General features: G+C 37.6%; 1 protein-coding gene across 2 annotated transcripts in view; it reads right to left on the minus strand.

The window, feature by feature from the left end:
• scube3 (signal peptide, CUB domain, EGF-like 3) overlaps positions 1 to 15,350 on the minus strand; it is a 135,287-nt gene that overhangs the window by 98,779 nt on the left and 21,158 nt on the right. For both annotated transcript variants that reach the window (XM_028452530.1, XM_028452529.1), the window contains exon 2: positions 1,639 to 1,761. In XM_028452530.1, the coding sequence (XP_028308331.1) occupies positions 1,639 to 1,761 (123 nt within the window). The remainder of the gene's footprint in view (positions 1 to 1,638; positions 1,762 to 15,350) is intronic.

Raw genomic sequence — 15,350 nt, forward strand, 5'->3', positions numbered from 1 at the left:
TCTATTCTTGGACCTCTTCTGTTTAGCCTTGATATGCTTCCTCAAGGACACATTTTACCGAACAGTAAGGTTGATTATCAGAGCTACGCAGATGACACACGACTATATCTATCACTGAACCCATATGACTATGGTCCCATTGAGGTGTTGTGTGACTGCTTAGAAAAAGTAAACTGCTGGAAAAGTGAAAACTTCCTTCAACTAAATCATGACAAGATAGAGGTGATTGTCGTTAGTAAAAAGGAAAAGAGGACTGCTCTCAGCGAGTATCTTGAGTCTCACCAAGTCAAAAACCTTGGTGTTCTGATTGACTCAGATCTGACATTCAGCAGTCAGATCAAATATATCACAAAACAGCCTTCTACCACCTAAAGAACATCTCCAGAGTGAAAGGTTTAATGACTCAGAAAGATCAGGAGAAACTGGTCCATGCTTTTATCTCCAGCAGACTGGACTATTGTAATGGTCTTCATCAAACAGCTACAGCTGGTTCAGAACGCTGCAGCTCGGGTCTTAACCAGAACAAAGAGGTCAGAACACATTACTCCAGTTTTAAAGTCTTTACACTGGCTCCCAGTCAGCCTCAGAATAGACTTTAAAGTTAAGTTCTGCTGCTGGTGTATAAATCTGTGAATGGGTTTGGTCCAGAATACATCAATGAGATGTTAGGGTAACAAACGACACTTATTAACAGCCTTCATGACACCTTATTCATGCTAATGACAAGTATCATGTTATAATAACGACAGCTTAATGTCAGCCTTATGTATAAAACTTCAAGTAAAGTGTTACCACTAAACCTTGATTATGCACAATGTTCTGGTAAAGCTTGCAAATTTCACTCGAGGTACCATTCAAGATGTGCTGCGACGAGGCCGTTTATAAACACTTGTTCTGTAGAAACATCTCAGTGATTATTATTATTGTCACTTTCTCATATTACTGTAAAATGCTTCTTCAAAAGTATCATCCTCGATTCATTTTCGGTGTCAGTCTTGTGAAATTTTTCTTACACATTGGTCTGCTTTGAGGTATAATCAGCTTCATTTATATTTTAATTACAAAGCAACTTTACACAGGTTTTTGTCGCTTTTCGTGAACTTTAACGACAGCCCTGCCAAATAACTTGAAGAACAATAATTGCAAGGAATAAATGACATTGTGAAATACGGATTTTGAAATAATAGTAATAATAATGGTGGTATATAATGATCCTGAGGCTTTAAGCATTATTAAAAAAAGCAAAGGAAAATGTGTCTGACAGTCATTGAAGCCTGATTCTGGCTGTGGAAATATTCCTGACAACCTGGCCAAGGCTCTGACTGGGTTTCAGCAGCTATCCTAATTTGCTCCAACAGGGAGAAAATCTACTGCTTCACTTCACAGGAGCGCTTTGTGTCTGGCTTTTCCCTTTTTCCTCTGTTCACAGCTTCTGCCATCCAAAATCAACAAACGGTTGGAGCTAATGAGTTACATTAAGTGAGACAGAAGCTCCTAACCAGCCTGACATTGACTGAAGGTTGGAAGATCACATCTGCACAAATTTACTTTGTATGGCAGTCATCCAGATGCTCACACTGACATGAGATTTTGAGTTACTCCAAACTAAAAATGAGAATTATAATGTTGTACTCATACCTTCACAATGTTTGCCATCTCCCTTATAGCCAGACTTGCAGATACATTTGTAGGATTTGAGGGTGTTCTGGCAGATCGCATCAATGCTGCAGTTGTCGAGCGCCTCGGCACATTCGTCCACATCTAAAAAAAAAAACAAAGTCAAAAACGAGATGATTTCAATTGCAATGACTTTACCACAAAGTTTACATTGCTGCCAGTAAACAGAATAATTAAAAAAAAAAAAAAACATAAAATCTAGTGTGTACTACTGTATATAAACAAAAGTAAAACTGAAATATAAGATTCAGATCATAATTCGCCTTTAACTCAAAAACAGGAAAATACCTTTATATATCCTTCATCTAAACCACATGTGTCAAACTCAAGGCCCGGGGGCCAAATCCGGCCATTTAGAGCATCTAATTTGGCCCACAGGAGAAAGTAAAAATGACAGAAAAAAAATGTATCATTGTGTAAATTACACAATAAGTCAGTTGCAGATGTCTCAGCCCCTCCAAAAACACATGAATACAAATTATTTACCACACTTATATCACATGATGACAGTCTTTTTTTAATCTCAAACTGATGAAAAAACTAAAATATTCTTTTTTTTTATTTTTAAATCATGCAAATTTACTCAAATTATTATACTAAATTCAATAACAATTGTTCATAATATCAAGGAAATGTAAGTAAATTTAAGTTTAAGGTAACTTGTGCTTGGATATTGTCAGTCACTTATATACATTAAATGTAATTTATACCTTGAAGTGCAAACTCGGGCACAATAATGTTAAAATGACTCTTTTTCCAGCCTAAAATCTGTAGCCCCCTTGAGATTGATCTACATACTGTCACACACGCCATACATTGTTATCACAACATGTGGAAAATATAACCCATAATTACAATCAATTAAAAACTCCATGATTTAGGTTCACGTGAGGAATGTCTTGATATGTGAAAGTGAAGATGATTAATGAAAAATGCACTTCTCTAAAAGTCAATGTTTCACATTTACTCAATGTAATCAATCGAGGGGGGTGTGATGATGTCACATTTAAATAAATAATAATGGAAATCAGAAAATGCTTCCATAGACTCATATAATCATTATTAAAGCATACTCTATCAAAGTAAACATCGATCATTAAGACTTTGAACGTACAATTAATCACATGGAGGCTATAAAAGATAAACTTCAATTCCAAGCTTAGCATCAAAAACAGACAATTCTCACACTGATACACAATATGCAGAGGAACTGCTCTGGGAGATAAGATAGCTGTTTGTCTTACAAAATGAGTTTTAATTATAGTAACAGGGAATAGATAAAGGATTCAACAAGAAGCACGATCACGTTTGCCTTCATGGAGTTCCTAATACTACCAAATCCCAGTTAGCTAACCCAGGTGTTTAGGATTACCCCCTGCACACAGGGGAAGGGCTTTTAACAAGGTTTACATAGCTTCCAATATCCACTCTTATCACAGACCCTCTCAGGAGCTGGATGGTCCCAGCGGGAAGTGACCTGCAACGCCAACCACAGACTTCAGCGTAATATTGGCTTCATCTGCCGATCATACCTGGAGTCTGCTGTGGGAAGCATTGAGACACCAAAGAAACTGTATGGGAAAACACTAATGTGAGACATGTATAAGAAAAACAAACAAAGCATCGCTTTATCAGAGGAAATGCTCATACTTTAAATGTGTCGCTTTAGTAGAAATGTGAACAAAGCAGTACCCATATTTAATTAATGACAGGATGCAACGAAGAAGCTCCTCTTTCTCCCACAAACATCTACGATTTGCTCATTTCAGTCTAGTTTTTACATTATTGTTCACTGCTGTCCTTCATGAGTAAAATAATTTATGTTTCATCTATAATTGTGATCAGGATCAGGATAAGGATAAGCCATAAGGTTGCTGGGTGCCATGGGTTCACCCTGGAACTGTCTTTGCTATGAAGTTTTAAGGTTTTTGTTGAAGTGTGTGCAGTTAAAACATATTTGTTGGCCTCAATGGAGTCATTATAAAGTGTGGCGGGGTTCGATTTTCGTTCAAAAAGAAGAACCACGACCATCCATATGGCAAGTCGACTTTCATTTATTTTTCCAAAAATGGCGCCGGTGCTCAATATTTACAGTGGAACACAAATATTTACATCAAGAGGAAAATAAAAAAAACACCACCAGGTCCCAGCTCTACTTCCAGCTGAGAGGCTTTCAGAAATGTTCAGGTACATTGCTCCCACATGCACCTCCAGAGAAAGACTGCCCTCTATGCAGCTTCCTACACTGCTTTTAACAGGTTAGCCCCTCCCATGGATGTGGTTTAAATTAAACCGAAAACAATTATTAAGGAATACAAACAAAAACAATATTCACATCCTTTTCAAATGATAACCGATTTTCTAATCAACAAATGCATTTTTCAAATCACATCCTAAATTAATCCCCATATAAATGTAAAAACAATTAAGACCAAATAACCCCTGATCACATGATCTCCCACCCTGCGCTACTGCCTTCCATAATCCCTTAGTTAACTCCGCCCCGTTTTGTCCGTCAGCTGCTCAGAGACGTCATGTGACCGGTAAGAGTTTCCGTGTGTGTGTGTGTGTGTGTGAGAATGTGTGAATGTTTGTGCAGCAGGTGAAGCCTAGAACAGTCAAGTGTGCACCTCTGGCTGACTCTAGCAACAGTTGGGGAAGAAGGAGATTAGTTAAATGCATGATGTGAGGAGAAATACGGAGGGGAGAAAGAGAATGTGTGTGTGTGTGTGTGTGTGTGTGTGTGTGTGTGTGTGTGTGTGTGTGTGTGTGTGCTGCTGCCCGGTTAGTGACGGCGCTGCTCCGTCACATAAAGTATAAAGTCTATCTATCTATCTATATATTGGCCTTGTAATGGACTGCCAACGTATCCAGGATGGAGCCTGCCTCCTGCCCTGTATTAGCATAGACCACGTGTCAAACTAAAGGCCTGGGGGGCCAAATCTGCCCATTTGGATCACCAAATCCGGCCCGCTCGAGAAAGTAAAAATGATATAAAAAAAAACATGAAACATTTTGTAAATTACCTCCTAATTCAGTTGTAGATATATCCCAGCTCCTCCAAGTAGAAAAATTCCATTAAAATCCACAATATTTGCGGAGCTCAGTTTTCCAGTTCCTTTATCATATGACGGCAGGCATTTTTAATATCAAATTGTTGAAAGAACTCTCAATTTTTTCAAAATCTGGAAAATTTTCCTCAAATTATTCAACAAAATTTCCCCAAATTCCCAAAATCAGGGAAATTTAAGTGAAGATCCTGCAGGGACTTATATACTCACATACTTTATCATTTATTATTATTATTATTATTATTGTTATTATTATTAAAATAATAACAATAATAATAATAATAATGCATTGGATTTCATATAGCGCTTTATCATAGACACTCAAAGCGCTTTACAGAATTAAGACATTGTTCACTCCACACTTAGTGGTGGAAAGCTATTATTGTAGCCACAGCTGCCCTGGGGCAGACTGACAGAAGCAAGGCTGCCATAGTGCGCCATCTGCCCCTTCGACCATCACCATACAAATTAGGCAATGTGGGTGAAGTGTCTTGCCCAAGGACACAATGTCAGATATCACTGAAGCCACTGTCCCCCACTGTGGCACCTGGAATTCTCACTAGTCTCCCATCCAACTACTAACCAGACCCAGACCTGCTTAGCTTCCGGGATCTAACGGGATTGGGCAATGACAGACTGATACGGTCATATCATTTAACAGGGCACATTAATGATGAACTTTCTCTTTTTCCCACAAAACATTCTGTATATTTAATCTCAAACTGGTCCGTATTTGGCCCCTGAACTAAAATGAGTTTGACCCCTCTGGCGTAGACACTGATAGGCTTCTTTTTAGTATAAAATCAAACCAAGTTATTGACAGCAGTCAGCAGGTTTTCCTGTTTTATCTGTACAAGCAAAAGAACATTAAATTGCTCAGAATTCTGACTAAACTGAATAAATGCACCCAATCATCTGCTCCTGCACAGCCCGGTTCGTGAAAACAAACAAAAAAATAACGCTTTCCAAACTCAGGATCCTCCAGTCAGGCACTCATGCAAAATAATAAATGTTTTTGGGTTTGGGTTTTTTCAAGAATAAAACATGGATAGTTGTCAAAATAAGATTGCACTACATGTAGTGTCAACATATAATGACGACAAATGACATGGGGGTAAAAAAAAAAAAAAAAGAAGATCATTCCAGTTATATGTCTGCTATTATATCTTTGTCTGATTTTTCTTGCAGCATTTCGCTTCAACAAAAACCATTTGGAGCTCCCCCGAGTCCTATTGATTTCAAATATGAGACAGGAATATTAATTCCCCACAGATACAGCCTGGGACGTCCCTCATGACAGAACAAATGGGATAAAAGGCAATGAGAGAAAGGGTTTCTGCAACAAAGAAGGTATTAATCACAACTAAATATCTGCTCTTTTGACTTGGTGCTAAATCTCTGCTGTAATTAAGACTCGCTCTGACAGTAGCTCTACAGATGAATGCTTTTCATCCCTTTAATAATGTTTCCATCTGGAACATTGCTTTTCCCTCTCTGTGCAACTCTCACGATTTGTATTTCAGACTCAGATTTCTTTACATAAGAGGGGACAAACTCCATTATTGAAAATATTATATGTAAATGTGCAGGTTTTTAGCAATAGCTCATTTCCATCCTCAGTCCCCTGGCAAACACACAGATTCCTCACATAAACACCTTTCCAGTTATGCTGTAATCCAAGCCGATTCACTGGGATTCTTTGAGAAAATGAGAAACCAAGAAAAGTTTTGCTCTGATTTTTTTTAAAAAATAGAATTTTTCATCATTATTAGAAATTTGCGTTACTATGAGATTTAAAACATATTTAATGAACATTTTGTTTGCATTGCTCAACGAATGCAACCATCTTTTTAAATAATCTTACCAGTGTTTCCTTTTCCTCAACAGCTGCTCATCAAAATCTGGAAATAAACTGGTGTAAAAGCAATGTACGATGGTCTCAGAACAATGAAAAATGAATAAATTCCCATCAGTAGACCAACTTGCAAAAAACTTTCATAATTTACACCTCAAATTCAAGTATCCCGGGGTCGGATAGAGCAGGAGAGCTCTCTATCAATCCATATATTTGGCCAATTCTGTTCATAATCCCATATAAAATCCCTGTCCATGTGTAACGAATGGAGTAGTAATTGTGTTCTCCTTTGATTGAATAAACAGAGTTCCATCTGAGGTGTGTTTTTTTTGGTGTGTGTGTTGTGATGAACCAGTGGGTCAGATCATTATGATTGCATTGAAATTTGAAGAGACACTGGTACAAAGAGAGGTTTAGCAGTTGGTGTATACGATGGACTTGTCATTTTACTTCAAAAATAATGTTTCCAGACTAATTTTGACACATTTTTATGGTATTCTTCCTGTTAAATGAGTGGCTGAGGGGCTAGCAGTGTGGCTAACGTCGCTCTTGCGAAGTAATCTCATCAGAATTCGGCATAACAATCCCCTTCAAATTCTCTGAAGCATGTAAAATGTCAAATTAATTCAGGAAGTTTAATAGCCAGTAAAGTCATCTAAACGGGGAAAGATAATGAAATGGAAACGGAAAAGTGTAAAGTTATGCAGGAATGAGCAAACTCTGAAAAAAAAATTGGGAAATTTTGAATCTGGAATTGGAATTCGTTTTCTTCATAGACTTTAAAAATATCCATACAGACATCCATGCAATACTTAAATACGATACTTTGACTCAGAAAGGTGGTGAGGACCTCTCCTGGTCACATCCCTTGGAAGTAGTGCTGTGCAATATGGGTAGACATATAGCCTGATAACAATATATAACCTGATATAGTATTTCTTCCTTAAAATTACATGAAATTAATAGAAAATTGCTCTTAATTATATATTTTATTATACATAAAAATAAACCAAAAAAAAAAATCCCAACATAAATGGAATTTCTCCTTTAAAAATCTTCTCAATGAAGGAATATTTGTGACTTTTGTCACATATAATCTTGTCTCATGAGTTCAGATTTGTAAATTTGTATGTGGAAATGCCACAAGGGGGGCACAAAAACCAACAATAATGGTCACTGGTATCGTTTTAAACGTACCTGTAGTGAATTTTACTTGCAATCTCTATTAAAGATCATTTATGATTGTAGAGGTTTTGTTAGGTTATATTCTTTAAACGCATTTCTAGAGAGTCATATTCACTGTAGTGACACAGTTTGTAACCAGACTAATTGATGATTTCGGTCACTCCGGGGATCCAATCTGGCCAGAAACAAGCAGCGTTTCACCTCTGATACCATAGTATCCATTTTCTGCATCTTTGTCGCACTAAACTAAACACCTAGGGGCGGATTCACTCAAGGTTTAGAGGTATCAAAACATGTGCAAAGTCACTCCACGCGCTAATAAGCCGTACACAACCCAGGGAATCAGAAGTCTGTGGGTGCTGCCCTAAATCCATTTCGCGCGTTTCCCTCTAATGAATATGTATAGTGGGCGGAGCTCACAACGGGAGCAAAAACATGGGAGGAGGACATGCAAGTGAATGAATGCAGTGGGCGGAATGAAAATCATCAAATCTGGAATCGTTTGCAGTGATTGTTTTCGCACAGGAAAATAGTACGACTGACAAGCAGGTGCAAACACACACGCAGAGATCCACTGTGCTGCCGCACTAACTCGGATCAATGGTAGATCAATAGGACGGTTTCTGTCCAAATCTGCCAAGTTTTCATGGATTGATCAAAGCAAAGTTACAGAACTTGATGGAGCAGCCACATTAAATTGGGGGAAAATAGTATTAGGTTTTAAAGTTGTTTAAAAATAAATAAATAAATAACATTTGTATTTTACTTAGTTTTCTACATTATTAAATGCCTCCAATTTAACTTCCTCAAATGTCATTGTGTGCTTCTGTGCACTCACCTCTCCACATTGAACGAGCAAAACGCTCATTTAAATAGGGCGGTCTACACCACTTCTGCAACCGCACTAATGATTGCTGCAATCTCAGTGAACTCCTCTCAGCAGGTGAGGAAACTGTCATCAAAGGATTTAGAGACGCAACTGGTTTACCACACTTTACTTCAGATCTTAGTGAATCCGCTCTTTCATGCTGTAAACTAGTATCTCTGGGTAACGTAAACATACTACTGCTAAGTAGTAGCATTGCTGTGAGTAGATTAGCCCACTTCATGATATTTTAGCAACAGAGATTACGCACATTAAATTAGCGATATAAATGATGGAGGGTTATATTGTACAGTAGACGTCTTTATATTGCACTACGATATATCACGTTATATCTCACATCATTACTTGGAAAGTTTGCTAAGACGTGTCCATCAGGGAGGGTTCATATCTCCAAGCTAGCCAGGGAACGTCTTGGTATTACTTCAAAAAGTTGGTTGAAGTTTCTTTAAAGATGACCAGCAGGGCTGAGGGTACGGACTGTGCGACTCCGACCCAAAAAGGCGTAGGAGGATTATACGTGCAAGCATGTGTACTAACTCCCATAATGACCCTATGTTTTAGCAGTGCATTAAAAACTTCTCCATAAAATCTTCCTGCAGACACATGGACAGCACAAGCTAAGTGAACTGGTTATAATCAAATAGTTTTTTTTTTCCAAGGAAATAAACATGTCAGAATCAATGCAGTTGCCGGATCAGTTTGAGAAAAGATCCTCTGATGGTTTGAGAGAAAAACAACGTATCATGTTCGGCAGTGTCGGCGTGGTCATTGACTCACGCTCCAGATGAATGGACTCATTTTTTCTGTTAGGTTTCTTCATGTTTCCGCGTTGAGGAATCACAGTTGTTGGAAAGAAGTTAAGGCAGCAGTGAATTAAGCCTTTGCTTCGAGACAGGGATGAATAAACAAAATCCGAACAATAAAACCAAAGAAGAAAGATGTGTTGTGCAATGCTCAAATGTTTGAACAGCTTCCTCTGGGGGGAATGTGTTGTTTTAAATACTGCTGCTCTCTTCAGGTTTAAACACTTGAGCAGATTAAAGCTACAAACCCACAACCTTTTCTTTAATATTTTGCCCAAATAGTAAAATAATGAGTAATTATCCATTTTGCCCCCAAAACTATCCAATTAACTTCATGGTTATCCTACATGTAATACAACTAGAGTGCATCATGCTTCCCCAAAACTCTGCAGGAAATATTTTTTAATTTCTGGATTATAATTATAAAGCAGGATTTAATTGCACATAAATACGTAGTTTTGAAATAGCCATTATTTATGCCAAAGCAGGCGTGTTAGAGCCTGATATGTAACAACAACCCAAAATGTAACAAGAACACAATTTTTATCAAGATAAATCATGATAGCTTTAGAATAACGACCAATCTGAGCATTAACACAGGAAACAACAAAGGGTTTTTGTGTTTTTTTCTGCTATTTTATGTTTTTGAAATTAATTTTGTGTTTTTGTTTTGTGTGCTTTTAAGAATCATTCTGTGTGTTTTTGCTCTTCCCAAGTGTGTTATGATTCATTTTGTGCGTGAGTTACTTTTATTTTTATTTTTTTGTCTACTTTTGTAATTTCTATATTTTCTGTTACTTTTGTGTATTTTTTGTTGTCCTTTTGTGTATTTTATTGTAATTGTGTATGCTGCCAATTTTTGTATTTTTTTTTTTCTCTGTGTATTTTTGTTCTACTTTTGCGAGTCATTTTGTGCGTTTACTTCGGGGGCTGCAAAAAATTAGTCTGAGGGCCGCATTTGGGCCCCGGGCCACCAATTGCCCGTCTGTAATAGAGTAAGTCAGTGATTTATGGATTAAAGGGCTAATTGCTATAATTAGACAATGACGCAAATGCGTAAATGTGTGTGTATATTATCATTAATATTACAGCCTTTTGGAGAGCCTTGACATTTTTGGTAACTTTTTTTTTTAACTTTCATACATATATATATATATATATATATATATATATATGAAAGTAAAGGCAAAATGTTTTTACGTTTTGCGCTCAGCATCTTGCTACATTATTGACCAGTTATTACATTTCAGGTTTGATCACTTTTTATTAATAACAATTCAGGTCTTGTTACATTTGGGGTCATTGTTACATATCGGGCTCTAACAAGGCGCCACGGGAGTCCGAGCTGGGGGTTACGAGCTGCTGGCTGTGGAGGAGAATCCGTGTCGGAGGTGCTTTTGAACACCTAATTTATGGGATGGTCCTGGACGGTATAAGCAGTGTATTTACCAGCTCTTGGAGGTGTTAGCAGTAATAAGACTCAAAGGGGGCGAGGGCAAGTGCGTAGGAGTGAAGGCGTACAGCTCAAACGCAGGCAAATGTTTACCTTGAGTGTTGAGACCCTTCTCTGTTTGCTTTGCCCCTCACTGCCCCTCTAACCTATCAACTTCACATACAGAAATAGACCGATTGAAGCTGAGACAACCATAGGTGTTGTTTTATTTATACTGCATACAGTCAACTCTAAGTCCATGATCAGTTTTGTAACAGAAAGATTTTCTGTTGAGGCCATTTTAGCATTAAATCTCTTGTATTTGACCTTTATTTGGAAAAGTAAGGGTGCAGGGTTGATGGAGGAATATTCGTCAGGCTGTGTATAATGACAAAGGGAAGTATTGTAATTATGCTATTTACAAGTGTGGGTTGCGGTGCAGCAGGATGGGATTTAGGTCAGGATAACTACTGTTGGTACAGAGCACATAACATAACACATCTTGTACATTCTCTGCATTTGGTTTAAATGACCTGTATAATGTTCAACTCACTAGGAAACAAACTGCAGGAAACTACGGCAAAAGGTCAATAAGAGTGCATAATTTCCTATTTCTTTCCCCTGCAGAAATGCTAATTCAAAAAAGACACAGTTGGATTTACACCCAAAGGCTGATTTATTTATTTACACATTAAAATATTCTTTAAATCACTTCCATTCCTTGCTCCTTAGAGGAAAAGGGAAAAATATAAATATTCAAATATCACATTTTAAAATGTGCACACAAGATGTAGCCTACTTTCTGAGAAACTCATCCCTCAGTATCTGTGCTGCGGAGATTTGTGCAGGTGGATTATTGCACAGAAAAACATGCACTCTCAATGATATATATAAAGGACCAACTGCAAGATCAAGTTGTTTGTTGCATCCAAATCACAGCAAACAGTGAAATCATCATGGATCTTTTACCTGTGCAGTGCAGTGGACCAGCCGACCTCTCAAAAAAAAAAAAAACCCAAAAAAAAACTGTTTTGATGAAATGCAGACGTCAACATTACACAAAATCTAGCCTCTCTCCCCCCACTCCTTCCCAGATCCCCCCTCCAGCTAATGAAGGGACACTCTGTTGGCTGTCTAACGAGCCTCTACAAAGTTGTGAATAAAAATATCCAATGCTTCCATTTGGTATATTTACCCTCATCCTTCACACACTCTTAATGTTTAGGAAGCATGACCACTGACTGATCCTGTGCTTTCAAAAAAAAAAAAAAAACTCTGAACACAACTTCAAAAGCTGCCCCCTCCTCGAGTCCCCCCAGCCCCTCCTTTTATATCCACCGAGCACGAAGCCTGAGATTATCCTCAGCAAGATAAATGTTATGTTATGTTAAATGTTTGAAAGCACCAATATCATGTTTTCATGCTAAAAACTATCAACTGTGTGTACCTGGATCAGACAGAACTAGACGCTATGCCAACTTTCTATGTCATTTTCATTTACACCATACAGTGCACTTATAAAGGCAAAAACCTTTTTTTTAACTCAGACTTTAATAGTCTTGATATAGCAGTGGAAGTGGTTCTCAACCTTTACAGCCCGTGACCCACAAAATAAAGGTTCCACAAACCGGGCAACCCCTTTGTACCTGAAGGTGGTTGAACACATTGAAGAACAGTCATGTGGAGACAGGCATAAGGGAAAATAAAGGGGAGAGCTCTTTGGGGCCCATCCATGAAGTCAGCAAAATGATGGTACATTGTTCTATGAATCTGTGATAACCACATTTATATATTTATCTGAATAATATCCACTGTTCAGTATTATTTGGGCCATAGTCTATAGTCATCTTAAAAATGTACAGTAAATCCTTGTTTTAATCAGTAATAAAATGGGTTAAAAGTGACCAACAATGGTTGAAAAAGTGGTTGCAAATTAAAGTGGCCAAAAACAGACAGAAAAGTGGTAAAAAAGGTTCAAAGTGTCAATATTGGAAAAATTAGTAGGAACAATTAGTTTAAACTTGCAAATAATGGGCATGACAAATTGTGAATGTGGTTAAATGGCAAAAAATAAGCATGAAATATGGTGAAAAGAGGTTAAAACTTACAATAATGGGTCAACATGTGTGACATTAGGTGGGAAAAGTAGTAAAAAGGGTTTATAAGTGCCGAAAATGTCTTGATAGTGGAAAAAATGTGTAGAAAAGGCATTGAAATTTGAAAATATGGCAAGAAAAAGTGATAAAAATAGGTTAAATTATGGCAAGTTTGATAAATATAAGCAAAAATGAGCTCAAACCGTTCCTAATTTCTTGAAGGCATCTGGCGACCCCCTCCCAGTGTCTCCTGACCCCAAGGTTTAGAACCCCAGATATAGTGTCCGATTCTCCTTTTCAAATTTTCTCATACTCCGTTTCAATTTACCCATTCCCACGTCACTTCACCACTTTCTGTTGTTTCCGTTTCATTATCTTATCCTATTTAGATGACTTTAATGACTATAAAACTTCCCAAAATCATACCAAACATGCTAAATAGGGTTAATAGAGTTAATAACTGTTATTAAATTGACATTTATAAGCACAAGATTACTTCGCAAGAGCTTTACAATGTTCGTTCGTGACACTTTTGACCCTCAGCCATTTGTTTTATGGTAAAATACCATAGAAATGTGTGATATGTGGAATATGGAATTGATCAGCTGGTCTGTCAATGCAATCGACCAAATTTTTTCAACAAAAAGAACGGGCAGAGGACATCTACATGATTGGAATTATGGTAGCAGGCATGCTGCTGATTGGAGCTGGCAGCTTTCTGACCTATCGCAAAGTCCGTATTACGTCGGCTGTTTTGGGAAGGCTGCCAGTCATCTCTGATGGATGGAGCAGGGTTCTCAACAATCAGAATCATGTGATGAACGAACTCAAAATTAAGCAACAGGCTACTTTGGAACGTTTACGTGGAATTGAATCCAGCTTGGAGAAGTTGAATGCTCGGCTTGCAAGTTAAAGGCCACCTTATTGGATTACTGCTGGAGACCAGGACTCAAGGCTAGCATGAATCGAAAACAAATCGCTTATCATCATTGGCTCCGCCAGCCAGCCGTCCAAGGCTGTCTCATCTATCCACCAAGATGTTTATGTAGAAAGAGGCTCCCCCCCACCGCCACCTGGAACTTTGTTTTCTGAACCATAAGAGGATGCACGTGCCTCCCAGGGGCTGGTTGAAATCTTTTCCTTTTCTCAACCCCAAACCCTCCATAAAGGAGCACAGAGTGGTATCTGCGTTTTTCTCCTATTATTACCTCATGTTTTGTTTTTTTCCCCCACTCATTTAAGTAACGGGGCGCTACATTAGTGATGACCCACAGTCCTCTCCGCTCCTCTCCTTCCATGTCATATGTGATTGTCTTTTCATGTTTCATGGACGAGGGTGTAACTGAAATGCAAATTGACCCTTGTGGAATGAATAAAGGATATCTCATCTCATCTCATCTGGTCCCAAAACATTATTTGTGAAACCTTTAATTACCGTCAACTGGCGAATCACCCCCACATTTTTCACAAAATTGCGATGACCTGTTCAACTAATACACACACATTCTACATCATACATAATAATCTGAGCTGCTTGTTCATCACAACACATTTGAAACAGACTTCAGGCGAAGCTCTGCATTTCATTTCAATCAAAGGATAACACTATCACTAGACAGACCGTAGCACGTAGCAAGAGAAAATGGGCGGCAGGACATATTGGTCTATTTATCAAACTTTCTAGACATTTAGTCATATGTTTTCTGGTTAAAAATAAATGTGTGTTTCGGACAATTTTAAAATGAACATTTGACAGTCCTGCCCCGAATCTATATCTTAAAACACTTTCCCTACATTGTATCATGTACAATACAACTATTTATTGTGTTAATGTAAGTAAGTAAGTAAGTAATATTTATTTATATAGCACCTTTTACAGACAGGAGTCACAAAGTGCTTCACAATGCATACAGTGCATACAATACAATACAAATTATGTCTATTCTTTCCCTTGAAAATCAATCAATATTTTTACCTATGCATCATTTCTTGCAGCCTAAAGGTTTATAAGCCAATATAATTTCCATGTAAACACAGCGAGAGTGATTAAGCTTAACTTTGAACATACAACATTTTGCAACTTATGACCTGAGAGCTACAGTCATAATAAAATAATGTATCCACTTGTTGGTAAATCAGGTTAATACATATTTTTTTCTAATGGAATTCAGTGAAAATATTGATCATACTCTTCCACATATCAGTCGATATCGATAATTATTGGCTAGGTTTTTTCTATCCTATTAAAAACAAGGACCAAGAGAAGAAAAAGCTGAATGCAAGTAATTTTATCGACCAAATAAAAAAGGTCAATACAACTATAAAAGAAAAAAACTGATAAAAAA

This window comes from Gouania willdenowi, chromosome 7 (genome assembly GCF_900634775.1).
Source record: "Gouania willdenowi chromosome 7, fGouWil2.1, whole genome shotgun sequence".
NCBI classification, from domain to species: domain Eukaryota; kingdom Metazoa; phylum Chordata; class Actinopteri; order Blenniiformes; family Gobiesocidae; genus Gouania; species Gouania willdenowi.